A 27470-nucleotide genomic window follows, 5' to 3' on the forward strand; every position below is an offset into this window, starting at 1 on the left:
ACTACTATGTGCCAGGCACTGTAGGGGCTCATTGATGAATAAAGGAAGCAGTCTTTGCCCTCATGGAGCTTCCACTTCCAGAAAATATGGGCCAATTAGACACATCAATGGAAAATTACAATTTTGGAAAGTGCCCCAAGGGAGAGGTTCATGGGTATAAAAGACTGTGAGACACATGGCAGTCCGAAAGAGTTCCTTAAGGAACTGCTTGAGCTGAGAGTTAAAGAATAAGCAGAAGTTAACTAGTCCAAGAGGAGAGGGAACATCATTCCAAGGAGAAGGAGCAGCACGTGCAAAAGCCCTATGGCAGGAGTGAGCTTGGCAGGGATGAGATGAGGCTGGAGGGGGAGGAAGGGCTGGAGGCTGGTTAAGAATTACATGCTTTATCTTAAGAGGAATGGGAAGCCAACGGAGAGTTTTAACCAGGGGAGTGACATGATTTGCATTTTGCAAAGAGCACTCTAGCTGCGAAATGAATATAGACTAGAAGGGAGAACTTCATGTGGGGGTTTAAGGAACAAACAGCCCCAGTAAGAGGGTTGCAAGGAAAGTGGTTTTCCCAGGGGAGAAGGTGGTGTGAAAGGGGGGAAAAGGCTGAGGTTGAAGGGGAGTCTGGTTTTAGAGGGTGGTAGGAGGCTGAGAGATGGAGAAGGCAGAAGCTCTGACCAGTGAAGGGATGGATGACGGCACGGCCGCAGACTGAAGATGGAGGGCTTATGTGGTGGACGTTAACTAATAAAGCGTAAGGAAATGAGGAGCATGAGGATTTGCCTCAACAGAGCCTTTGAGGAGGACAGACAACAGGCTAGGCTGATGGTAAGCCCAGCACTGGGCATCCTGCCTGCTGCTGTAAAGCTTAATGTACCTGAGGTTTGCAAGCTGGCATCAAGGAACAACCAGGAGCCAACTTCCAGTCTGAGGCAGCTGGCAAACCTAAACCACAGTGCTTGATCCACTTCTGTGTTTCTGGAAACTTTTACATTCCGACCATTGCAAATATACCTAATGCCATAGCTGGAAATGCTCAGGTCTCCATAAGGCCTGAGAACATGACCTCAATGGGGGTACCCCTGGCCCAGGCCTCTGCTGGATGGAGGGCTTCCAGTGCTAGGGGGATAGTTCAGTTAGCACCCCCCTGAGGGGAGGTTCGACCCCAGACCCAGGTCAGCTGAAGGTCAACTACAACAGCAAGATGCTCTCTGCAGTCAACAACACACACACACACACACACACACACACACACACACACACACACACGCTCTCACAGAGGGAAGGATTTATGTAAATTAAAAGTAGAAAGGGGAAAACATCTGGGACAATGGAACGACATTTTCACCTGCTTCTGATTACATCTAATAGCCAGTGGGGGTGTAGGGAAGGGAGTAGGGAGAAAGGCTGTGGGAGCTGGGACAAACGTTCTCAGTGGAACCATGTCTTAAATTGCTCTCAGAACATACCCTTCAGAAAGCACCCAGCTCAAGGGAGCAGGGAGACTTCAGGGGACGACATCAACAAAGAGAAAATAAACTGCATTTGGCAAGATCGAGGTTGTAAGTCTGTGCTGTGATAAACAGAGATGTCAAACACGCCCACACTTGTCAGGTGCCGGGTTTCAGAAATTCCTTGCTCTGTTAGAATTTCCAGAGGAATGGGCTGGGCTGGTGTTAATTCCTTTGTTGTTAATAATGGGTCACATTTGTTGAGAATTTACTGTGTGCCAGACACTGTGCTGGGAGGTTTAATATCTACTATTCCTGGTAATCCTCACCACCGCTCTTTAAAGGGAGGAGGAGAATGCAGCTCATTTAACTCAAGCTAGCAAGGGCCCTGGAGAAGTACTTCTTGATGAGTAGCTGTGCATGTGATTAGGAATCAGGCCACAACAGGAAGAGTTCCAGAATCAACAGACCTCTAAGTCAGAACATGGTGTGCTCCTGAGGCCCCCAGAGCCAAGGGTCACTCCTAAGGCAAAGGGCCAGCTGTTTACCACCCATGACTGTGTTTCCTACCACCTGCTCAGAATGGGGTTCCCACTGTGTGTGGGCATGGGGCAACAGGACAGCACAGGTCAGAGGAGCAAAAGATTAGGGTAGACTCAGGGCTTGCAAATGGGCAGGCCTGGCAGCCAATCTTGGCTCTTCCACTAACAAACTGTGGCACCTCAGGCTAGTAGGTCTCTTCACCTTCTGGAGCCCGAGTTTCTCCAACAGAAAATGGGAGTAATAATACCTAGTTCACAGGAATGCTGTGAGAGTGACAGGAGATAACCACATCAAACACCCAGCACTCACAGAATAGAACATATACAAACGAATCTAAAACAATGAAGTCCTTACGTATAGAGAGACCTGGAGCTACACGTGGGGCAGAGACTATTCCATCTGCGTCAAATGCTGTAGGTTCTCTGCCCAGATCCCCTCAGCTTCCTCTATCAGTTCTCAAGGCCCAACCGCCAGCTTCTGCATGCTTTCGCTTCCAGTGGAGGGCAGCTTTTGGAAGTCACTTTCCCCCAGCGTGCATCAGGAGAGAGTGAAGTACCTTGGTTGGCACTTACTAACTCCCGGGGCCACCCCTAGTCAACGACTGACAGGTACAGGAGTATGAAAACCCAGCTCCCTTGCTTCAAGGTGGACCAACTCTGAGGTGTTCCCCACGGGATCAGGCTGAGGCCAGGGTTCTCACCCTCACTACCCTTCTTCCCTTCCCCTATCCTGTCTCCTCACCGCCTTCCTGGTCTCACCAGGAGCACTTCCTTAATAAGCTACTTGCACACACATCCTCATCTCAGGGTCTGCTCCTCGAGAATCTAACCTAAGACACCATCTGACTTCATCTGGAGTGCCTGACCTTCCTCTGTCCACTTAGAAAATTCCTTCAGGACTTGTTCTGGGGTCACTCCTTCCATGCGGCCTGCCCTAACCTCTTCAGCACAGGCACTCTCAACACATGACCATACTGTGCTGTGTGCACATGTACGTCTGTCTGGCCATGGATATGTGTGCATTGTTCACCTGTTTGTGCTATGGAAGTCTTGAGGGTAAATAATTTTTCTTGTTTACACTTATTGGGGGTACAATGTGGGTCTAGGGAGAGAATTTGATGGACTGGACAGCAGCCTTGTCTTAAAAGGCAGCCTTCCAAGGCAGGGTTTCCCTGGGCTCCCTGGGACCCAAGGGGCTCATTGAAGGGGTGCAGAAGCCACCAAGGGAAGGTGGAGATAAAAACGGGGGGAGTTCCAGGTACCCTCCCTCTGATTCAACCAAAGTATATTTCAATTTAGAAATAAGTTCTGTTGTTTAAAAAAAAATAACGATGATGATAATCATGATGATGACTGGAAATCATCGGTTCAGAGTAAACTGACGAAGACTTGAGGATTTGGGGGAGGGAGAGGCTTATTCTTCATTTGGTTCATCCTGTCCATGGCTGTCTCTTTACATGGTGAGAGCCACTGTTAACTGAATGCCCATGTGGATGCCCCAGGCAAGGGGCTTTTCATTAAGATGCCATTTGATCCCTCCCAACCGTTTAGGAGAGACATTCCATACATGTGACTAGCACAAATTGCCACATTTCTGCTGATATAAACCTATCTGTCCATGTCTATCCCCTCTGCTACAATCATTTCTTGCCAAGTGACAGACACAACATTCTAACTAGCTTCCTTAGTTCCACCCTTCCCCTCTACAATCCATCGTCCACACAGTAGCCTGTGATTTTCAAAGAATATACATTGGATCATGCCATTCCCTGCTCAAAACAGAAGCTTTCAAGGGCTTCTCTTTTTAACTGCCCCCTGGCGTTACATGGCCTGGCCTGTCTTCCCTCACAGATGCCTTCACTGCTCACCAGTGCCTGCCACACTGGTCTCAGCTTTGAACACAGCAAGTGGTTTGGGTTTTTCTACAGCTTGCCCCGAGCCCCATCTGGGTCACTCTTCCCCAAGTCTGGCAAGCTAATTCCTTGTCACTCTCCAGGTCTCAGCTTCATTGGAGAAACGTTCTTTGATCCCCTCAGTCTAAAGCAGGCTGCTCCCATGAAACTAACCTCAATTTGAAACAAACCCTTTTGTGCTTCCTTGTGTACTGCCTGTCGCCCCCTCACTCAGCTCTGGGAGGGCAGGGACCATGTCTATTTTGTTCCCTGTTGCATCCCCCAGTGCTTGGTACAGGGCCTGGCCCTCAGCAAGCCCTCAATAAATATTGATCAAATTAACAAGCAATTGGTGACCATTAGGAAATATGGCTCATGTGTTTTGGCAAACTATGCTGGGATTTTTCTCAATTCCGTATGGTTATAACTTAATTCTCACGTCGGGTGGTGGGTCAGGAGAGGAGGACCGCCCACCAACTTTTGATGATGGTACAGGATGGGGGAGGTGGTGATCTTCCAATGACCCTCTTCCTCATCCTACATCTCAATATAACTTGAGGTTCAAGGGGGAGAAACTCTCTTGCCATGTGGAATATAATTTTAACTGTAATTGGCCACATAACGGTAAAACACAAGTCACAATCCACTTAATGACAGTAAAAATTGCACAGTTTGCATCAAGAAGCAGTACAACAAAGGAACTAGAAGAAGCATCTCTTGGAGTCAATCTGTTTACCATGTTAGATGACATCCCTCTGGTTGAGATACCCTGGCTTGTGTCTTTGGTGGGGGGCAACTGCAGAGAGCAGAAGAAAGGGCAAATGTCCAGGGAGTGGAAAGCGGTTCTCCCGTGTTAGAGAAGAGGAAACTGAGGCTCCTAGAGCCTACCTGATACCCAAAGTCACACAGTTAGGATGTGATGGCGATGGATTTGAACCCAGGCTTCTCTGATTCCCAAGGGAGACGCAGTGCTCCCTATTCACAGAGGGAAGGCCAAACTGGAAGGACTGACTTCCCGAAAGGGCCAAGACCGGGAATTGAACCTAAATGGCTTCAGAGAAATTGAAGCTGGAACTTGCTGTCCTGAGCAATTAGTGCTTGACGGGGCAGGTTCATTTGGAAGTGAGAGCCTGGATACAGTCTTCATTCCGGTGTCTGATTCAGACTGAGGAGGGAAAGCCCCAACTGGGGTGAGAAGAGCCAGGTCCAGCCTGAAGGAGCTGGCTAGACTCCAAGGACACCTGGTAAGTTTTAACAGAGATTCTTTAAAACAAGTCAATTCTTTCTTTTCCAAACTGGATATTCTGCCTTTGTCCAGGCCCTTTCATCCAAGAAGGCTCAGTGCTTCCCATGAGCCTGAGGGCCTGCAGGGGAGATGGGGAAGGAACACCAGGCTGGGAGTCAAGAATTCTAGACACTGTCCTTGGCTCAGTCTGTGAGATCTTGGGCAAGTCCCTTCTTCTCCCCAAGCATCAGAGGCCATTTGCTCACTAGAGGAAGAGGTTTAGTGGTTCTACTCCAGGAAGGGCACAGCGGAATCTCCGGGGACTTGTTAAAATTATGACCTGTCTTCCCCTCTGCAGGGTAAGGGATGCCGATGGCAGTGGGCTGCATGAGGGAGATGAACACATCTCTGGATATTCGGTTCCCATGGCAGAAGGGGAAAGGCCCCAAACATTTGCCGTGTCAAGTCAGCAAGGAACCATTGCTCATTCAAGCACATTATTTCTTAAAACAAAACAAAACAAAACAAAGCAAAAAGCACAAACACTCCTCAACCATCTTTGGACAAAGATTTCTCTGCTCTCTCATTAAGGCTGCAGCGTGCCCAGGAAGTTACCAGCAACAAAGTCCTCTAAATGATTGAACAGGTACTCTGCTCAGATGGGAGCCCTAAGAAAAGCCAAGGGTTAGCTGGCCCGATACTGACCCTCCGAATTAGAGAAGCACACGGAGCGGACATTTGTCACTTTTTAGCAGACTAGAATTGAACCCCTTCCAGTGCTGGGGAATCTTCCTCTGTGTGAATCTCAGGGTGAGGGGGAGGCTATGCTACAATAGCTGAAAAGGCCAGCGACCTGCTCTCCCTGGGGTGCCTGGTCCCCGGGTGACAGGTACCTAATCTCAGCCAGTGAGAGGCTCTTCCTAGGACAAGAGGCTGAGAGAAGCGAGGGACAATTGTGTCCAGGTCACCATGCCAGGCTCTTCCTGTGGCCTGACTGAGCCTGTCGTCCTGGCCCCAGGTTTCTTGATTCCTCTCATATCCACAGTCTGGTTCTCCAGCCTTCCCGGCAATTCTGAGAGCAACCAGACATCCTTCTAATCCATTCTGATTCTGTCGAAATGAGAGCCAGTCCCTCCTGCCTGCTGCGTGCTCCACAAGGCAATGACTGACTTATTCATCTGTGGATTTATGTGTTTATCATATATTCTGAGATTCTCAAATATCAAGAAAATAGGTTTGCTACGTAATTCATACAAGTTTCCCAACCAGCCTGAGAAGGGAGTCTGGGGCCGTGGCTCGCAGTAACAGAGCTGATTCCGTAGATTATTGGTTTGCTTTGGGGGAGTTTCAAGCCTCAGTTGTTGGTAACTCTCCCTGAAAAGTAAGAAGGGTTGGGTTGAATAGAAATCCAACATATTATTGGCACCTGGCAACCAGCACCAAATGCAGTCCCACAGGTCTCGCCTGGAATTCTCAGGTTTGGATCTACACAAAGCCAGGGAAACTTGGTGTGCTTGGTCTTGGACAAATGCTCACACTCACCCGGAAGTACCCCCGGATCTATTGATTAATAAACAGGGCAAATGTCTCAAGAATCTATTACACATTTATAGGTATTCACCCAAATGCTCTGTAAAGCACTTCATACCATGGCATAAAAATAAAAAATACAAAGAGTCACAGGAAAATTATTTAATTTCCCTATCAGTTAAATTTACCACCAGGTACACTTTAGGTGGTTAAAAATCTGACTGTTCTGTTCACACCCACACCCTGCTCGATACCAGCTGCAAGAACATTTCCTATTCCTTCCAAGGCCATAAAAATTTGGTGTCTAATCTAAAATCTTGTGAAATTTTGCCTGATTTAAATTTGGTGGCTAGCCTCTATGGAAATTTCCCCTCAGATGGACGGTTGACAGAGAGCCAGGCATTCAGAGGAATCACGCAGGGAAGAACACGTTTGCTCTAAAAAGGCAAATCTTCCTACTCAGAAAAGAGTTTTTTTGCCAGGAAAGTTGAGAACAGATTGCAGAACTTCATCTTAGCTCATCGACTGAAAAGGCAAAGTCATGGAAAGGAGGGAGAAGGGGGAGTTGTGGAATTCTGATGGGTGTTACTTTTTTCTTGGGAGTACTGGAAAAAATCAGTTGAAATGAGGGCTTCCTCCAAAGAACTCTTGATAATGAAAATATGGCCATCGTGCTCAAAATGGAACAGTAATTAACGGAAATGGTATTTTGGGGGTGTACAGATGACTCAGAATCCAACAATGGGATGTTAAGCAATGTCTTCCTGGATCCCACAGCTCAGTGTTCCAATTGAAGGCAATGTGCCCAGTGATACATTTTTTTTTCATCTACACAAGGCATTCCACCTGTAGGAAACCTGTTAATTATTTCCATTAGCTCTTAAGTGGGGAGACGGTGGTCTACCAGAACATTCTAAACCCCTCATGTTGGGCGTGTATTTCATTCAACTTTTTAACCGGAGTTATGACAAGGAGGAGTGAATCACCATTCTCCCTCACTTCTCAGGTGAAGGCCTGAATTAGCAGTGAAATGGACAAGTAGGGAGGAAAAGGCAAAAGCCAACTCCAAATATTTGGCTTGCCAGAAGAACGGACCCTACATAGTGAATGACTCCAGCATCATTCTATTTCATCCCATTCAGTTTCAATAATTAAAATCACTGCTTGGACCATTTCTCAATGTGAACAGAGGAGGAAAGGTCTACATCTGACAGTTCTTACCTGCACTGAGTATGAAATGCCCAAGCCCTGGTGCAGCTTTAACATCCCTCACCATTCACGGATTCATATTCATTCTGTGCTAGCTGATGTTCTTGTCTCTTGCTCACCATAAATAGGAACAGGATTGACATTTCATTGAGGTCCCCAGAGATTTATTTTCTATAGGAACCCTCCCCAACCAGGGTCTTACAACAGTGGGCTTTGGGTGAATCTCCACCCTAACATTTAGACATGTGGTGTCCCCACTGTTATCAGAAAATAAGTTAATCTTTTCTTTATAAGTAAATAATCTTTGTGAATTTATCACTTTTCTAAATTTTCCACTGCAACACTGACTCTTTCAAGAGAGAGTAAAGTCTCCTTTGAGAAAAGATAAATTCCAAGGGAGGAGATGCAAAAAGGGAGCATGATTACACAGCTCATTGGCCAAACCAGTTCACGGACTGCTGTCTCCTCTTTCTGTCTGCCTAGGATCTGAATGTGGGGGTCAAACGATGAGCCTCCCTACCCCTGAAAAACAATAAAAGGCAGTACAATTCCACTTTCCCTCCAGGCTTGCCCACACCCCCACATCCAAGCCTCTGGTTGTGGCACCCTCCCATGTCTCTGAGGCCTGCATGCCAACTGCACTTTATGGAGGACAGGGGGGTAGATAAAGAATGAAAGAGAAGGTTTTAGGACTTGGCAATTTGGATGTGACCTCTTTAAGTTATTCAAACAACTTGTTTTTAAAATACCCAGTGTTTATCAATGGAGCAATGTGATTGGGAAAGCAGATGAGGTTTCAGGGAAAGGTCTCAAAAAGATAAAAATAGTCTTGGCTTCAGAGTGGAAATCCAACCCCTGTCAAGGGTACTTCCAGACTGTTTTTCCTTTGGTCAATCACAGTAGGGAGCTTTCACATAATAGTCGCATCCTTAAGAACAATGCTATCACAACAAGAGCAGACCACAGAAGTTCTCCACGGGGGCCTGGAAGCCAAGGCAGGCACGATCTTCGGTCTACCACAAAGCCAATATCTTGGCTCAGAGAATGTCTTTACCCTCAAATTCCAGCACCAAGTCACCCAGATTCCCTCACTCTCTGAGAGGGCTGTCCCAGGGGTGGCTGACTCACCGCTATCTCTTCTGGGTTGCCATTGGCTATCTCCACCACCCTTAGGGCTGGATCCACCTTCACCTTGGCACGGGTCATGAACTGAATGACAGATGAACTGTCCTGTGGAGGAAACAACACAACAATCTTACAGTGGTAAGATTTTTCAATGACAATGGCTGGACCTTGAGGTACCAGGCAGAACTGAAATTCCAAGATTCCATGCGGACCAGACAAAAATTTTATTACTGAACTAGATACCTCCTCATCCCAGGCACCCACATACACAGATTTCTAGTCTCTCTCTTGAGAATTCTTTCATATCATGGTAGATGCTGAAAAACTGTGGAGTTTTGCCAACCTTCAACACATGCAAGCTCGTGTGCCGTGGTTTCCAAGTGGTAAGAGCCAGATATTTGGATATTGATATTGACATATTCACAAAAAGTAGAGAATAAAACCATTCAATTGTATCCAACAAATCCAGACCTGGTATTCCACAGCAGGCATCCGATGTGTATTTCTCAAGCATCTTCCTGCCCTGCCCACAACCCTCAAACCCTTCACATGAGTTACTTTTAACTCTGTTCTTAAATGAAACTGTTTTGGGGTCAAAACCATCTAACATGGAAAGAGGGCACCTAGTGGAAAGATGAGAATGGGTGCAGCATCTGGCTTATAAATTAGGCGATGACCTGAGGAGAAAGAGGACTGGGGTGGGAGTGGGCACATCCAACACTCAGGAAGACGCCATTGGCCAGATGCAGTCAGAAGCCTTAGCGTGGGCTCACATTCAAAGCCACTAATCTAAATAATGAGAAAACAGCTCCAAGGCAGGGATGGAGAAGAAATTTGGAAAAAGACAGGGGTTGGCAAAACTATGGCTTAGGGAAGGGTCAGAAGCTCAAGCCAGTGGAATCAGTGGTGCTGCACTGACTGCCGAATGGAGAGGCAGCCCGGCTTCTGTCGTGGAAACGCAGGACAGACAACTGGAGCATTTGGCCTCCCACCTGTGGGTGTGGCTGGGACTCTGCCAGCAGGGTATCCTGTAGTGTGTCCACCCACATTTACTCAGCCTGCCTGCCATGCAAGGAAGTACAGTCACTTCTCTCTCAATGATGGGGATGCGTTCTGAGAAATGCATCGTTAGGCGATTTCATCATCGCGTGAGCATTACAGTGGGTACTTACACAAACCTAGATGGTATAGCCTGTTACACACCTAGGCTATATGATACTAATCTTATGAGGTCCGTTGTTGACTGAAATGTTGTTATGCAGCATGTGACTGTATATACCAGATGCCAGCTTTGACCCACTTCTCGCTAAATCTACTCAAAACAATGAAAGTGGAGGACTTTTTCTATAGAAAACAGTTCTGAGGGGGCCCTCTGCTCATTTCTGCCAAAAAAACCACAAAGACCTTCCCGGGAGGATGCACAGGGAGGCCACTTTGTATATTTACCTGGGAAGTAGGCACTAATTATTGTTCTTTTTTAAGACAGCAATAAAACACATTTTAAGTACTTCTGGGAAGCTTGTCACTCAAAGGAACTGCTCCAGTTAGCTCACATTAAGCAGTAAATAATTTTGTATGCAAACAATCTTTTACGAATTTAATGGTTTTGCAAATTTGTGGTTTTATGTGTCAGGATATACTGTATTTCCAATCTTGGATAATCATCATCATCATCTTCATCTTGGAATATTAATATTGACAATAATAACAACAATGATGAGATGATTATGATAATTGTCAAAGTTAAAGGCTGAGCAGATGAGGAGTCTGCCACAGGACAGGCCCCAGTGCTTGTAGAAGAAGAACACTTTCAAAGAAATCCGAATCCTCTGATAATCTAAAAAATCAGATCCTACATTTCAAATGAAAATTTGTTAAGGTCAAAACAATAGAACCTCAAATTCCCTCATCTGGGACTGGATTTTGAGGTCTAAGGAAAACAAACACAACTGTAGGCCCAGGCAAACCACAAGGCTGGCGCTGCTCCACATCCTTAGGGAGGCTGGGAGGATTCCTGGAGCCATCTCGTGCTCCACTCCCCAAGGGAGGTCGTGGCTGACTTCAGGGGACCAACCAGCATTTCAAGCTCCAGGAGCAGCTGGGGCCCCAACTGGCTTCCAGGTCAGCCTTATTCTAGGCTTGCCTCTGTACCTGGAACTTCTGGTTTCTGCTGAAAGGGTCCTTTCAGGGAGAATGATCCTCCAACACCCACATATGACACTCCCACGGCTTTCTCCTCTCTTGGGGTGCAGACTGGGCTGGATGGCCCATGGGGACAGCATAGGTGGGACATGTTCCTTGGCAAAGGGTCACCATTGATCACTGAGAGAGAGAGATGCAGAAGACCAGGCCACAGAGCTGTGTACAAGGAAGGCTTGAGGCCTTGCAGTTAAATGAAGCACAAATGACTGAAGTGCAAGCAGCAGCCATCTGGGTTGAGGGTGAAGGAGAAGTCAGAGTGGCTTTCCACCATCAGTGCCATAATCAGGGCTCTGTCGACAGTGGAAAGTGTGGCATGGGGAATAAAACTGTCATCAGAGCCATTTGTCAAGAAGGTGAACAGGATGGGTGAGCATACAGACTCATAGTCCCTCAGTCTGACCTGGGGACCCATGCCAGGAAGGCACTTCCTGTGATGCAGGCCTTCTAGACTCCCTTCTGGGATCGCAGGATGCCAGTGGTGCTCTAATTCATGCCTGGTCCTCTCCCAACACTGTCCTTTTGTAAGGGAGAGGTACAACGGGGAATCACTGCTGCGTGAGCCCAACTTGCCCCAAACCAGTTTCCCACCAAAGGCAATCGGGGAAAGCAGAATTGTGCACCTCTCTCCACGGGTGTGTGGGGGCTGCACCAGCTACAGATGGAAAGTGGGTAAAACATCCCATACCTTCCAGTGCCTGTGACTTCTCAGATCAGCGTGTTACTGCCATGCCTAACTGAAAAATAACATTGGAATGACTTTTCTAAGGATATTCATTCATATACTGACACGTTTATATGGACTAACACATTTGGTTTTTCCCAAGGAAAATAAATAGAATCTCTGTGGCTAACAAGCATATTTTGTTTTATCTTCACCTGTGATTATTTTTAAAGCATCTCGTTGGATGTGGCCTTTCATACTTAGCAGTTCTTATGTTAAAATAAATCTTAGTGGATTTGTATAATTTTTGTGTGTGTGTGGCTCTTCTTCTCCTCAAAGCCCCCCAGTATGTAGTTGTATATTCTAGTTGAAGGTCCTCCTGGCTGTGCTGTGCAGGACGCCGCCTCAGCATGGCCTGACGAGCGGTGCCATGTCTGCGCCCAGGATCCAAACTGGCGAAACCCTGGGCTGCCGAAGCAGAGAGCACGAACTTAACCACTCGGCCACGGGGCCAGATCCTGTATGATTTTTTTAAGGGCCACCAATTCAATAACTGAGGTATTTTTTTATAAATCATTTTTGATAAACTTTGATAAAGTCATTTTGATAACTAGCAAAGTGACCTGAGGTTCAAAAGTTGGACTTCTCTGAAGCAAGGGGTTAGCAAACTATGACCCATGGGTCAAATCTGGCCCTTTGCCTGTTTTTGTAAATAAAGTTTTATTGGAACACAGCCATGCCCTTTTGTGTGAGTATTATCTATGGCTGCTTTCACAATATAATGGCAGAGCTGAGCAAGAGACTCATGGCCCATAAAGCCTAAAATATTTACTACTGGCCCTTTATAGAAAAGGTTTGCCAAACAGATCTAAAATGCAGTCCTCAGACCAGCAGTATTGGCATCACCTGGGAGCTTGTTAGAACTACAGAATCTCAGACTCCACCTGCAGGAATCTGTGTTTTAATAATGTCTCCAGGTGATTCTGATGCAAGCTAAAGTCTGAGAAACTTAAACGTGCAAACACAACACCTAGGGAGCTTGTTAAAATGAAGATGCTGATTCAGTAAGTCTGGGGTGGAGTCTAAGATTCTGCATTTCTAACAACTCCCAGGTGATGCTGGTCCTGCTGATCCTCAGACTACACTTCGAATGGCAAGGGTCTAGTATTTTTCCCTGCCATCCTCCAGCATCAGAATTACCAATGGTACTTGCCAGGAAAGTTTTAAAAGGGGCAGGCAGAGTTTCATGAGGAAACCAATTCAAATCCTTTTAAATGAACCCCAGGAGTGCAGTTCCATGGGACTTACCTTCTTCAATATTTCTGTGTTCAGCAGCATGTAAATATCTATAGTACGACTTTCTTCTTTAGCAAGTGCGCTAAGGTTACAGTGCATTGTTAGGCAAGAAATTCCTGGTTTTTCACAGTCCTGAGAAGAAAAATCAGAAAATCAGCAAACGATATTAAGAACAAAGATAAATCCATGGCAATTTATAAAACAGAGGGCTCCATGAGCTTCTATTCTGGTGACTAAGGCAATTCCAGGCAGATGAAATCCACAGAAGATGCAATCATTCCTTCTTACCACCAGAGGGCAATCAAGGGCTTGCTCACTGGGTGTGCACCAGAAGATGTCTGCAAGTGGAGCAACTGGGAGAAGGGACCTTACTGGTTTATCCGACCAAAAAATTGGATTTCTCACGGAGAAATAATTGTTTTTAAAAAGAAACACATTTACTCATTCCGAACACATTCATCTTATGAGTTTTGAACACAAAATGTATTTCCTACATTATGTAACTTCTTCCTGTGCAGGGGCAAATACACTTTTATGCCCATTTTTTTTAGGTAGGGCCAATTAGAGGGCTAAGAAGTCACAGGAGTAAACAAAAATATATGCTTCACCAAGAGAACACATTAATTAGCAATAGAAACCTAAATTCCAAATTTAAGTTACAAAAGAGGAATTCTTCTATTTTGTATCATAGGATCCGAAACGTATATACATATCTTCATGATGTTTCACCCGAAGGGTAAAATTTTCAACCAGACACAGAGTTGCATCTGTCAAACAACTAGTTATCACTATATCTAACAGTTCTAAGGACTCTTAAAAACAGTTGTATCATCAGTACTATCTAAGTAAAAAAATCCCAATCTTCCGAGTGGCAAACAGTCCCACTTGTTCTACAGGAAAAAGAGTGAGGAAGAACATGTGAATGAGATGTGTATAGGCCAAAATAAGGAGCTGAAGAGATATAATCACAGATATGGGGGAAAGGAGGCTGTGGAAAAGCAGTACGATTCCATCTTTAATACCTTCACTTCTTAAAAAAATTGAGGTATAACTTGTGTAGTAAACAATAAATCTTAAAGTGTCCATCTTGATATGTTTTTACATGTTTATACCTAGGATCAAGACGTAGAACATTTCCAGGACCTAAGCAGGTTCCCTCATGCCCCCTCCTGCTGATCTTCCTCTAAAAGTAACCACGCTCCTGACCTCCACTGCCACTGATAGCTTTGCTATTTCTAGACTCCATATGAGTGAAACATTACAATATGTATCCTTTTGTCTCTAGCGTCTTTCATGAAATATTATGTCTGTGAGGTTCATTCATGTTGCTGTGTGTAGTGATTTTTTATTTCTCCGTAATATTTCAGTGTATGGATACACCACAATTGTTTACTCAGTCTTCTGTTGATGGATATTTGGATCATTTCCAGCTTTTGGCTATAGAAAGATTGCTGTGAACATTCTTGTCCACGTCTTTTGGGGGACACAAGTACTGATTTCTCTTGGGGATATACCTCAAGTGGTATTGCTGTGTCATAAGTGGAATTGCTGGGTCAGACAGTATAGACACGTTTAGATTTAGTAAATATTGCCCAACAGTTTTCCAAAGTAGTTGTACAAGAACCATCACTCTTGATTAGATTCAGGCTAGTTGGAGACGTGTTTTACTTTGTGCTTTGTGGGTTGCCAAGCCACCATTCCTCTTTGCCAGGCAACGGAATTTGGAATGTAAATTTAACACTTTGATAGAAATCTCAGGCTGAAAAATAGGAGTTTACTACAGTCCTTGTGACTTCATAAGCCGATTGATTAAAACCAGATATGGGAAATCACAAATGCCAAATAGAAAACTGGCCTCTCACCTCAGACTTCCTAGTGAGGACCACCCATTTTAACCCAACCAGTAAGCAAATTCTCACCAAGACTTTTCTTCCAGATTTTGTGAAAAAAGCAAATATCGTATGGAAGATATTTTCTTGTTCTTGAGGGATGATGCAGGGGGTTGGGTTTTTCTGGAAAGAACAGTTTCCTTTCTCTTGGCCCACCTGAAAATGAAAAGAAATCTATCAGAGTGGTCCGTCCCAAGAATGGCTGATGAGCCTGGAATCCCTGATTGGAGAGGTGATGCCAGTAGAGCCCAAAGTCAACTTTTCCCCCTTGCCCATTCTCTGGTGGACAATAAGGCTGAAAAGCTGAAAGGCAGAAGCAGTAGCATTAACAAGGCCAAATAATAGAAAATGTGGATCCTAAGTTCTTAAATAATTCAGATGAGACTAGGAAATGAGATGGGACTGGGAAACAGTAAGACCTGAGGAACAAAATAAACCTTACACTTCATGGTTTCCAAAGCACATTTACAAAGATCCTTACAGCAACTGTCTGAGAGGAGCATTCATGTTCTTCCTCCAGATGAGGAAAATGAGACTCAGGCTAAATCACTTGCCAACAATCACAGAGTCCAGAACCCAGGTCTCCTGAGATCAAGCCTTTATGCATGGTCCACTGCCAGAGGGTCTCAAACTGTGTTCCCCTAGAGTGCTGTGAAGCCCCATATTAGTCTCCCTAGAAAGGAGAAGGGGCATCCAGCATGACTGCCCATCTCTGCTCCAAACTAGGGCATCAATCACATATAATGTCATTTAAAACAGGGTTCTGGTACCAAAAAAAACAGTCGGTCAGCCACCACCACACTGAGCCATATATGGAGCTTATATGCCCAGTGAGCTCTTGGTGAGTTATCTGATTTTGCTTCTGGCACCAAATCGGCTAAGCAACAGCAACATTAAAAACAAAACAAGAGTCTACAGTCTTCCAAATGGATTTCTTCAAGAACAATACTATTTCTGATGCCTAAATTGAGAAACTGTTGAAAAAACGAAGTCTTCTTTATATATCATCATATCACATTGGTTATAGCTGAAGACTGGACATGACTCAAGGTCAAGTTGCAAAATTAATAATTAGTAATTCATAATTTAGGACTGTGTTTATAATCCCATTTCTAACCAGAATCATCTGTTTAAACTGAACCCTCCTATCTTTAATGCCCTTGAGTAAAATATAGTGTGTTTGAGTTTGTTCAAGAATGTTTCAACTTCTCATTAAGATTTATTTTAAAATTTTTACATAAAGAAACTTCTAACTTAAGCTAACAATGCTAATCTTTTAATGAACTATAAAACAAGACCCTCAAATTTGCTAAATTAATCTCTTTTTTATCTTCGGTCTGAATACATGCCAGGATTTGCTATATATGCCTGAAAATAAATAAGATGAAAGTTTATTTCCTCAAATTAAGTTTTAGAAAAGAGAGTGTCGCCTTTACAAATCTCTCACAGTTTGGGACTTACTATTCTTAAAAGCATCTCATAATTTGGTACTCTCAATTGGTTTATCTTAACCACAAAATCTGGGAAGACACATTAGCCAGAACTGGTCTCAGTCAATGTTGACTTTTGAAGCTTTGAGAGGTCACTAGAGGGGATTAATGGAAAGGAGGCAATGAAATTTAACAGAGATTTGGTGATTATTCCTGGGGTGCACTTGTTGTAAATTGTGAGTAATATTTTAAAGTTCATGTTAGAAAGCAAAACATAAATTGCTTATACAGTGAGGATCACGAATAATCACTTGCAAGACAACTGAGAAAAACAACCACTGAAATATTATACAAATAGGTATTTGTGTCTTGCAATAAAATTTCAGCATCAAACAAAGACTTAAAATGCTCCGCATTTCAAATAAATTAGATGATCTGAAGATGATACATTTTGGAAAACTGTTGACTGAAAAAACGGCTTAGTAATGAGATACATGGATTTCAAAAGATGCATATTTGCATAAAATCATTTTATGAAATGTGTGAATGGAAAGTAATACATTTTTACATAATTTTAAGTAAGCAACTACATGATTAGGTTAAATATAAGTAGATGACTACTTATTTTTCTAACTTTTTTTTTATTGAGGTAAAGTTTACATTCACTAAAATGTACAGATCTTAATGGAATAATTTGAAGAATTTTGACAGAAATCACCCACATAACTACCACCTCAGTGAAGGTACAGAACATGTCCTTCTTGTCCCTTTTCAGTCAACCGCCATCCCCCACCCAAAAGGTAACCACAGTTCTGATTCTTACTAAGCTGGGAAAAAGTCTGTTAAATTTACCTCCTTAGGGAAATGGGGGATTGGATTATTTGGGGCTGCCCTCTATTCAGGCCTATACAACACATCGTGGATGGAAAACATTTACAGTCTTCCAGCATTTGAGAAATTGTGCGTGCTCATGTTCTTAATTCCAACCATTTTTCACTCTGAAGCATGTGGGTCTCCATTTTCCCCGTTTGTCTTTTGGAATGGACATTTGCTGAAAGGCCACTGGAAAGATGGTCCTTCTCCAGCCCTGTGGCATTCACATTCCTATGTTAAGATGACCAGGCCTGGCCACGCAAACACATTTGGTCTGGGTTTAGAGAAACAGAACCTCTGGGCCTTGCAGGATGCATCCATCCCTCATTAAAATCAAGGATGGCACAGAGTTCCTCCTGGCTCTGCAAACTGGTGCTTTGAGTTTCCAGGCAGGGAGAAGTGTGGGAGCAGAGCCCCACCTCAGCCAGTTTCACCATCATGCCTAGGGTGTGAGGAGCCTGGCGCTGTCAACCTCACACGACGCCAGCACAGAAGGGCAGGGAGCTGGAATGGCCGGCCAAGGGGGTGAGAAGCAACTGAAGCCTCAGTGCCAACCCTGTGGGGCAGAGACATGGCTCAGAGCTTCATTTTCCTCTTTGCCTTTGGGAGGCTTGGGCAGCCTGTGAACATGGTGATGATGATGATGTGATGTGATCCGATGTGAAATCTGATCTGCCCCAGTGGAATCTGGAGAAGGGAAGCTGAGACTGAGTCTGTGGTGAATGAAAATCTCAGCCAGTTGTGCTCCTGACTGTGGTTACATGGGAATCACTTCAATCGGCGAAAAGGACGTTTTCCTGGAAGGTTCAGGGTGGTCCTCTTTCAAAAGGAGATTGAAGGTTGCTTAGTGTTGCACGGGTCTGATTGGGACCAGCTAATCTCATTGTAGACGCTCTCTCAGCCAAAGCTGAGCAGCTCAGTCCCCGGCCAGGGTCATCAAGGGGAGGGATTTTTGTGTGCATCGGACAGACATGTATGCGATAACCACAATAATATCCAACACTTGTTCAGCCCTCACTGTGTGCCAGGCTCTGAGTGTTTTAAATATTTTAGCTCATTCAGTCCTCAGTCTACTGAGAGGAGTGCCATTACTATGCCCATTTTACAGATGGAGAAACTGAGAGGCCAGGGGAGGCCAGGTCCTCCAGCTGGCAGGTGGCAGAGTGGGCTGGAGTGCAGGCCATCCAGCTCCAGAGATGTTTGTAACCATTTCCCTGCCTCGCAGGCATGGAGGCTGAGGATGGGGATAGGGTGGGGGAATCATCGAGGGGTGGAGGCAGAGGGAAACCATTCCTTCCTGTTCTTACCCCAGTCAAAGGGAAGGGACCATGAGCCTAGAAGCCTAGGAATCCCAGAGTCCTCCATCCTGACCCATTTCTGCCACTGAGCAATAAAACAACTCCTCCCCAGACCATGAGAGATAAAAGTGCCTGCTGGCTGGGAGGCCAGGCCACTCTGTGCTGTCTCAGGCTGGAAGGGGAACAGAGCATCCTGGAATGTTGTTTCTGGAAGGCAGCTCCAAGCCCATGCGGTCCTGTGGCCTCAGTTGACAGATAAGGAACCAGAGGCTCCGAGTTCCATGATTTGTCCACAGTCATGTGACTGGTTGTTGGCAGCAAGTAGAACCCAGTGCAGGAATCCTGTGGCACAGATGGCCTTGATGAACTCGATGGACCTGGGCTTCAGCCCTAGCTCTGCCTCCTAACAGCTGTGCCAGTTCAGGTCTCTAGGGCCTCAGTTTCCTCATGTGTAAAATTAGGATGGTAGCCAATGTGGTCACTAAGGTTGTCTTCAGTTGCTAATTCCACTCTTTGAGGACTATCTGTGCATTTTAATTAGAGCGTGGGATCACCTAATCTCCCATTACGTAGATAAGCAATTGCTGACCATCCACCCCCCCCCCCCACAACTTGGTTTTAACCACCCTCTTTGCTCAAAATCAAGGGAAGTAATGTTTTCTCCTTGCATTGTAGATAATCTAAGCACCACAGTGCTAATGTCCAAAGCTTTGTTTCTTGGCTGGCCAAGGACTCTGTGGCCATTGCCCCCTGCTCATCTCTACCCACTCACTTCCCATCTATTTTCCAAACTATCTGAGTCCAAATGCTTCCCATAACATGGCTGCTTATCTTCTTGGACCTCTTGGAGCTGGATGAGGCCCATGTCTATTGGAATGTGAATGAAAGAACTTTACCAAACACACAAAAGAGGACAAGAGGATGCGGGCCTCAGTGTCAAGGCTTACTTCTGCCAAGGCAGCTATTGAGGGTTTTTTGTTGGTATTTGGCCTCTCCTCCTCCCCATGCCTCAACCCCAAAGAAAACATTGTGCAAGTTGAAACCAAGAGAAGGTGGTGACTTGGGAAACTGTCAGGAGCCCAAGGAGAATGTGGATATCATGTGGTAGAAGAGTCCGGGTCAGCCTCGGTCAGGAGAGGCTTCATGGTCAGAAGCCTCCGAGGTCCCAGGCCTGCCTTAGGATGAAGTGCCCCCTGTACACTCTAGATGGTCTGGCAAAACCTTGCTTCATGAAATACTGGGTTCAAAGTATGCATCAGGGCCGATTCCACAGATGTGATACTGAAAAAGTGAATCCACCCTTCATTTTGAATGTTACCATTCAAAGGAATGTCTAGAGCTTTTACTAAAGACTCTCCAGGCTGTGGTGGTCTGATAAAGGGGTTGGAGGAAACAGGGCATTTCCATGTTGCAGCCTCAGGAGAGGGGCCTGCACAAGTTACCTCAGAGTTGTTTGCTGACCTAAGATGAGAGAAAGGACACAGGTCTCCCTCAGGGTCCCAGAACGGAGCAGCCCTAACACAGTCCCTGTCCTGGGCCTGAGGACTGGAGGGCCAGAAAAGTCCTCCAATCTCTTTTCTAAGTCTCATATTCCAAGTGTATCACCCTGGAAACCAACTCCAGTTGCTTAAGGCCCCATCTCCATACTGAGTTCAGACATAAATAGGAATAATACCAGCTAACATCAGGTATGATTCTAAGAGCTATGGCATACATTGAATCCTTACAACACTCATGCACAGAAGGTACTGCTATCTGTAGGATGACTATGTAATTTATTGTCCAAACCAGGACATTTCTGAGAGTGAAGTGGGAGAGTCAACCAGCTAGAATAGCAAGACAGAGACATATATCAGGGATGTGCTAGGCAAACTGGGACATCTGGTCTTCTTAATTTTCACCATTTTACAGCTAAGAAAACTGAGCCCCAGAGAGGTTAAGTAACCTGTTATATACCTACAAGCTTTGACTGTGGAAGGAGCACCATCTCCAAAGTCCCCACCAGGAAGCTCCCTGTCCTGCTCCACCTTTCTTGCACGCAGGCTGCATAGCCTTTGCTCCACACACACCCAGTTCATCATCTCATTGCTTGTCCTTTCACAGCCCTCAGAGCAGGGCTCCTATTGTAATTACAAATCTTGTCTACAAATTTCTCCCTTTCCCAGCACGTCAGCCCCTGTCATGATCTGCATTCTTGACTTAAAGGAGGTGGCACTGCAGCTGGATCTTAGAGGACAAAGAAAATCTCAAGAGAGTAAAGAGAGAAGCGGGAAGGTAATTCCAGGCAGAGAGGAACAGCATATGCAAAATCAGGGAGGTACAAACAACAGACTTGAGTCTAGAGAGCCTAGAAATTCAATATGGCTCTAGCATTAGATGAATGCTGGATAGTAGTGGGCAGAAACAAGGCAGGAGAGGTGGGCTTGGACATGGCGGAGGGTCTTGTAGCCCAATCTTAGAGGAAAGGCAGTTATTCAGAAGGCAGATTAACAGGGCTCAAAATTAAGGAACCACTTTCCACCTGAGGAATGCGGTATTACTGATATATTTTTAACAGGCTAAGGCATAGATGGTCCCTTTCTACCAGCATCAGCCCCATTCCTTGACCATACTCCAGCTGGCTGGGTTCCAGGAATGGGAAAGGTCACCAAAGCCTGGCTTGATGTACAAAGTTCACTGCCTTGAATGCAGTACATAGCCAATAAAAGAGAAATGGAAGATCAAATTAGCAGAGGAACAAACTCAATGACGACAGGACTCCCCATAAGCCACGCTTGGAGTCTTCACCAATGTGGGTCTTGAGTGAAGTTTGATCTAAAAACTATGTTTGCTGAATTGTCTTGGATTAAAGACAGTATAGGTTCATTTTTGAATAACATGTGTTTCATGTCTACTCACTTTTATCTGTTAATCATTGACTTTATGTTCTTTGTTACATCCTTGGGCCACTTTCCCATATCAAGTTACAGCAATCACAGCTGATGGCAACTGGGTAAACATGACCTGTCCCCTGACTTACCACCTGCTCCTCTGAATTCACATGCCCCTTGCGTTTGAAAATCTGGAGAACGTTTGAATGCCTTCTTTGCTAATTCAATTACCTACTGCCTACTTGGAACAAGATAAGTCCCCCTTCTGCTGTGGGAGGCTGAACATTTACCACAATGGCTTTGGTGATATTAATTTTAGGACTCCAAGGTTTGAAATAAAAACTATACTCACAAAATGATAGAGAGATAATACGAAGTGGTTAATTAGGCTGATTTAAGAAGTTTACCACTAGAAAGATAAATAAGAGCTCCATATTTTCCATTCAGCAAAAAGTAAACTGTGATAAGCAGTCTTTCACAGGCTTACAGAGTCCTTTACGTTATGCCTTATGTTAAATTATGTTGCTATGATATACTATTGAGTGTTTCTTGGTATTGACCAAAGAACAGTAAAAGATGACAACATTTTAATAATAAATCCTAAGACAAATCCTTTCATGTATCACCATTCACTTCAAGACTTTGTAATAATGAAAATTATTTCAATTAATTCATTTCAAGAATAATGTAACAACAGAAGAGGTGGATGCTCAAAGGCTCCATTTATCTACCCTGATTTTTTCAGTTGCAATGACACTATTTAATGTAAGAGCAGAGAAACAGTGATAGCAATGTTGGGTAGTTCCTTATAGAGGACATGCCTAGCTTTATGCTACTACTGTATTTGAAAGGCTGAGAACACAATTTTTGTGTGAATGCATATCAGTTATAGGTAGGGGTTCTCAAAGTCATCTTTTGGTGGACCCTTCTGAAGTTATGGATTCTTTTGCTTTATGAAAAGGATCCCTTTATTTATCAGTTTAGCAAGTCCTGATTTTCTGATATTTACTTCTGCATGTAGCTAGAGGCTCCAACGTGTTCACAGAAGTAGACAAAATGGAAAAGCACTTGGATTTCTGAAGAAGAAAAGCACTTTGAAGATCGCAGCAATACGAGGTAAGTTCACAGGAGGTTCTAGCTGTGGACAGTCCCTCCTAGCCTCAACCCTCAAACGAAGAGCCATGCTCTCTTTTTGAACTGAAAAGGGTAAAGGAAAGCATATAACAGCTATCCGTGAATAACAGCCGCTGCCAAACCCACAGCATTGGGGCTGGAGCGGGAGGAGCAGTAAGTTTAAGAATGATCCAGTGTCACTCAATTCCTAGAAAGGGAAAGATAGTAACTTTAAAAAGCCTGAGGAGATCATGACTTTAACTCTACTCTAATTGAAAATTATCTTCTAAATAAAAGATTTGCTTCCCCATCCCTTTAAGGCCATCACCCCTGTAAAAAGTTGTATTAGGTGCGAAATGTCAGGGTGTTCCTGAGACCAAAGTTGTAACCGAAAATGAAGGGGCAAAGCCTCAAAAGCAACATTCTGGAGGAAAGGGAGAGCACAATCCATTGTACATTTTTGACCTCTGTATGAGCCCACCATCATTTCATTAAAATTCTCACTTCTTATGATAAAAGCCAATTTTTTTTTCCCCACCAGCTCTAGGGTTTGGCTAAAACAATGGCATTCTCTCCCCACACCCTCTTCCTCTGGGTATGACGGGCCAACATGCTGGAAAGGCATGAGTGCAGCCAGCCAGGCTCCCCTGTAAGACAATTCCTTTACATTCAATCAGAGAATGACGAGTCCCCCAGATGAGGCCCATTTCACAAGCATGGGGATGGCCTTTTACTGGAGTTAAAGTGATGCAGATGGGATGTAGTTTCAGAGACGCAGTGACACAAAAGAATTTCCAGATGCAGGCAGATTCTCTTCAGCAAAAAAGCGAGACATAAATATGTTATCTGAGCACTTGACATGCATGCCAAAAATGTTTTCCTTCCATAGATAATGAAACATTTTGGAAGCAGAAAGGTCTGTTGATTTGGATAATAAATGAGTCAGTAGCCCCATATGGGACACAACACAGTCCTTGGAGTTGTATTGGTTTATTTAAATTCCAGTTCTAGCTCTTGCACCCATCTCTGGTAAAGAACAAAGCTCATGTCCATCTTACGTTAAAGGACAAAGTAGCAGACTTATTCACTGAGTTATCTCTGCATTTATTAGATATAGTCCTCTATTATTATTTTATCAAAAGGTAAATAATCATTTTCCGGATGCCATGTTTCATGCGTAACCATCTGTTTAACCTCTTACACTGCTTGTCTGAGAGTATAGACAGCAGAGCAGTGAAAAGAGAACCCTAAATGTCATTCATTAAGTCTAAAGTTTCAGGACTTTCATGGGAGGCCTGAAATGCGCTTTCGGTCGTAAGCGTAGATTGTGGAGGAGGAGTAAGTAAAGTGGGCTCCCTGACAGCAAGGGAGATAATTACTTCCTAGTGTTGGACAACGTGCAGAAAGTTCCTTTTGGTCAGAAGAAACTTGGTGTGTCTGTCAGAAAGGCGTTTTCCTGTTTTTGTGCTTCCGAAGTGTACACAATTAGTCCTCGGCAGGTTAAATGAGAACCATGTGTTTCTTGGCAATGACCGATGAGCTGTTTATCCTCAGCGAGATTTCCTGTTATCGACTTTGGTAACAACCCATCACCCCTGCAATGACAGGGCCCTGTGTCATGCTGCTTTTAAGGAATGAAAAAAAGACTGAAGGAAAGTAAACTGCATAATCACCAACTTTTAAGGCCTATTCATGTCAGAGACCAGAAAACCCCAGGCATCCAAGCATCAGCATCCCAGCCGGCCTGCACGCCGCAATGAAGGGTTAATGCTTCCAGATGTCAGAGCAGCCGTGAGCACAAGACCCTCGACTCCTTGATAAGGCCGGCACCCTCAGTCAGCGGGAAGACAGCCCTGCTGCCTCGCTTCCTTGGCTCTGTCCACATGGGTCAAAGGGCAGCCTCTGAACCACACTGTGCACGCACAGCCCCGGCTGAAGCTTATCCCCGCCTTCCAGACAGTGTGTGTCGAGTGTAAGCTGTGCAGAGAAACACACACACTTTCTCCCTCCAGCCAAAACTAAAATTGACCCAAGAACCCAGGAACGTAACTCTCGCTCCAGAATTCAATCAGCCATCTTCCCCCTTTTAAGTGTTTGCCTTCTGTTGAGGAAAAAATACTGAAGCCAACCTAATCCTGACCCATTTCAGGAACTTGACTATTCAGCTCACATTCAGACATGGGCAGAAAGAAGAAAAAGAAAAAAAAAAAATGGTTAGAAGCCATTGCTGAGATCAGCAGACTTGGGGTGCGTGTGTGTGTGAAAGAGAGAGAGAGAGAGAACACGTTTTCATAATATCTCTGGCCAAAATTTGTGTTTAAGTTTGCTCTTAGAAGCCTTCATTTCTGATAAGTGATTCAGCTCCTTATTTCAAAGTTTTACCTTCTTACTTACTCCCACATTGAAATTAAGGCAACCTCTGCTGTGGGTTAGGGAAGTTGTGAAAACATCTCTACCTGGGGATTTCAATTCAATGCAAATTTCCCGAGTTCCTAGGACATATGAGGTGCTCATTAGACAGCAGGATGTAGAGGTGTCTAAGGACACAAACCCCATCCTAAGGCAGAAAGAAGTATTTGTGATGGTGATACTAAAAAAGTCAGAGAAGTCCATTCTTTCATTTATATGAACACATACTACGGTCCAGGCATCAAATGCTGAGGACACACGGAAAACAAGGCGGCCGTGACCTTTACCGTCATGGTGTGTTTAATCTTGTGGAAGAAGACAATCAAAAATAGTAATTTCAGATAGTGGTAAGTGCAATGAACAGAGAAATGGGACAGACAGTTGGTGGGGGTTTGCAACTTTAGCTAAGGGGGTCAGGGAAGACCTCCCTGAAGAGGCAAACTTTGGGCTCAGACCTGCATGATGAGAAGGAGCCAGCCATGCAAAGATCTGGGGGAAGAGTGTTCTTAGCAGAGGCAGGTGCAAAGGCCCTGAGGCACAACTATCTGGAAAGGCATCTGGGAGGGCTTGATGAAAGAGAGGATATGTGAATCAGGTCTTGAGGAGTGACTGGGCTTTCTACAGCCAAGGAAGGGAGAAGCCATTAGCAAGGTCAAGAGGCCTAGGGAAGTGCATGGTGGTAGATCAGCAGCCTTCATGGTCTGGAGTAGCTGGAAGACAAGGTCAGGGGTGAGCTTGGGAGTGGAAGATATTATAGAGCACGGCCTGGAAAGGCAGGTGGGAGGTCATGCAGGGTTTTGGACCACCTGGTTTTGGCCATTAAGATCTCCTCATTGATCTTTTTAGAGAGAACCTCAAGGTGTCTCTGAGAGTTACACAGAAAAATTATTAGGAGTAGAAGTCGGCACCTTTTCCAATGGTAAACCAGGTCTTCCCTGCCTGAGTAATAACTGTTTTATTTGGAGAATACGGAGAGAGCAAAGAAGATGACCTAGGACAGGAAAAGAGAACTAAAAGACTTGTGATCTTTTCTGGAAGAGAAGAGGGAAGAATGACTAACAGCTCAACCTCTCCATGGAGGGAGCTGTGCAACTGTTTTCCACTTCAGCTCAGAAAAGGTCAGGGAAACTAGAGCATGAAGAATCGAGAATGGTCATAAAAAAGGAGATTAAAGGGGTAGCAGAATGGCTTAACTGGGAGAACTTGCTGGAAACATGGTTCTGTTGTCCTGGGGAGATGTCTCGATTGAATTCTGTCCAGAGGCAGAGACTTGGATCCCATAATTCCTCAAACCCACCCCAGGGCCGTAAACTCTCCTGCTCCTGGAGGGGGTTTTCTTCTGCTTTTTCTTCGCTTTCTTATAACATAAGCTGTATTAATAACAGTTAACACCACATGACACCATTTAAGTCAGAGGATATCAAGGAGAAGAATGGACACCACCCAAGGACTTTGCATCCTGGGGGGCAGTGGGGGGGGGGTGTTTCTAAGCCTTGAATTCTCGTTAGCAGGAACCCTCCACCCAGGATGAGTGCTCATTCGGCTCAGGGTAAACCCTCAAATTTCGATGGAAAAAACTGAGACTGAAGGAAGGGGAAGAAAGCAGCATGTGTTTGCCATGGGGGAGAGCAGCAGACATTGAGGGGGGGAAAAAGTGAGTCGTTCATTTTGCTTTGGGTTATTTGCTGGGCACCTCTAAAGTGCCAGGCCTGGCCTGTATGCAAGTCAAGTCTTGGCCTCCAGCAAGCCTGCTGCAGGAGAGACTTCTTGTTGCGATTATCCTCCAAGCATAACTCAGCCATAAAACCCAGGACTTTTCTCATGTGAAAGGTGCCTTAACCACCATCTGGCTTTAAAAATCCGTGTTACTGTCAATTGCTGTTGCCAGCGAAATAAGTGATTCACTTTGTGGCAGAAGGCTCCCCAGAGTGAGTGCTAATGAGCACACACACAGAGACTCCTGGATGTCCAATCGGGACACCATGCAGGGTCAGCATAGGCGCTGGCATTTCAAAGGAGAGAAACTAACTAGGGCTAAAAGCAAGGAGAAAGAATTCTCAGGAAACACAGACTTGGCAAGGCCTTCAGGTGCAAAGAAGATCACATTACAAACTCCAGAGACAGCTTGGGTCCCCTGACTCTGAATGAAGGTCTCAGTGAGACCTGGCCCGACCACTCTACTTAAAACTACCACCTTTCCCACTGTCAGCCCCTTGCCTTTTTCTCCATAGCATTTACCGTCATGTAATATACAATGTGTTCTACTTATTTATTACTTGTCTCTACCAGGATATAAACTACATGAGGGCTGGAAATTATTATTTTTTGTCCGGTTTGTTCTCCATGGTAACCCAGTGCTTGGCATATGGTGGGTGCAAAATACTTGCTGAAGGAATGAATGTATGGATAAAAAAGTCCTCACAACAGCCTTGTAGGGCAAGGACTGTCATCACCATTTTATAGACGA

At 44.8% G+C, this 27470-nt stretch overlaps 1 protein-coding gene across 2 annotated transcripts in view; it reads right to left on the minus strand.

Moving 5' to 3' along the window:
- Nucleotides 1-27470, minus strand: part of ITGA9 (integrin subunit alpha 9) — a 332491-nt gene that overhangs the window by 21333 nt on the left and 283688 nt on the right. For both annotated transcript variants that reach the window (XM_044754042.2, XM_070493860.1), the window contains exons 24-26: nt 15041-15166; nt 13134-13253; nt 8966-9067 (exon numbers count right to left, since the gene is read on the minus strand). In XM_044754042.2, coding sequence (XP_044609977.1) covers nt 8966-9067; nt 13134-13253; nt 15041-15166 — 348 coding nt within the window. The remainder of the gene's footprint in view (nt 1-8965; nt 9068-13133; nt 13254-15040; nt 15167-27470) is intronic.

This window comes from Equus asinus, chromosome 21 (assembly GCF_041296235.1).
Source record: "Equus asinus isolate D_3611 breed Donkey chromosome 21, EquAss-T2T_v2, whole genome shotgun sequence".
NCBI classification, from domain to species: Eukaryota; Metazoa; Chordata; class Mammalia; order Perissodactyla; family Equidae; genus Equus; species Equus asinus.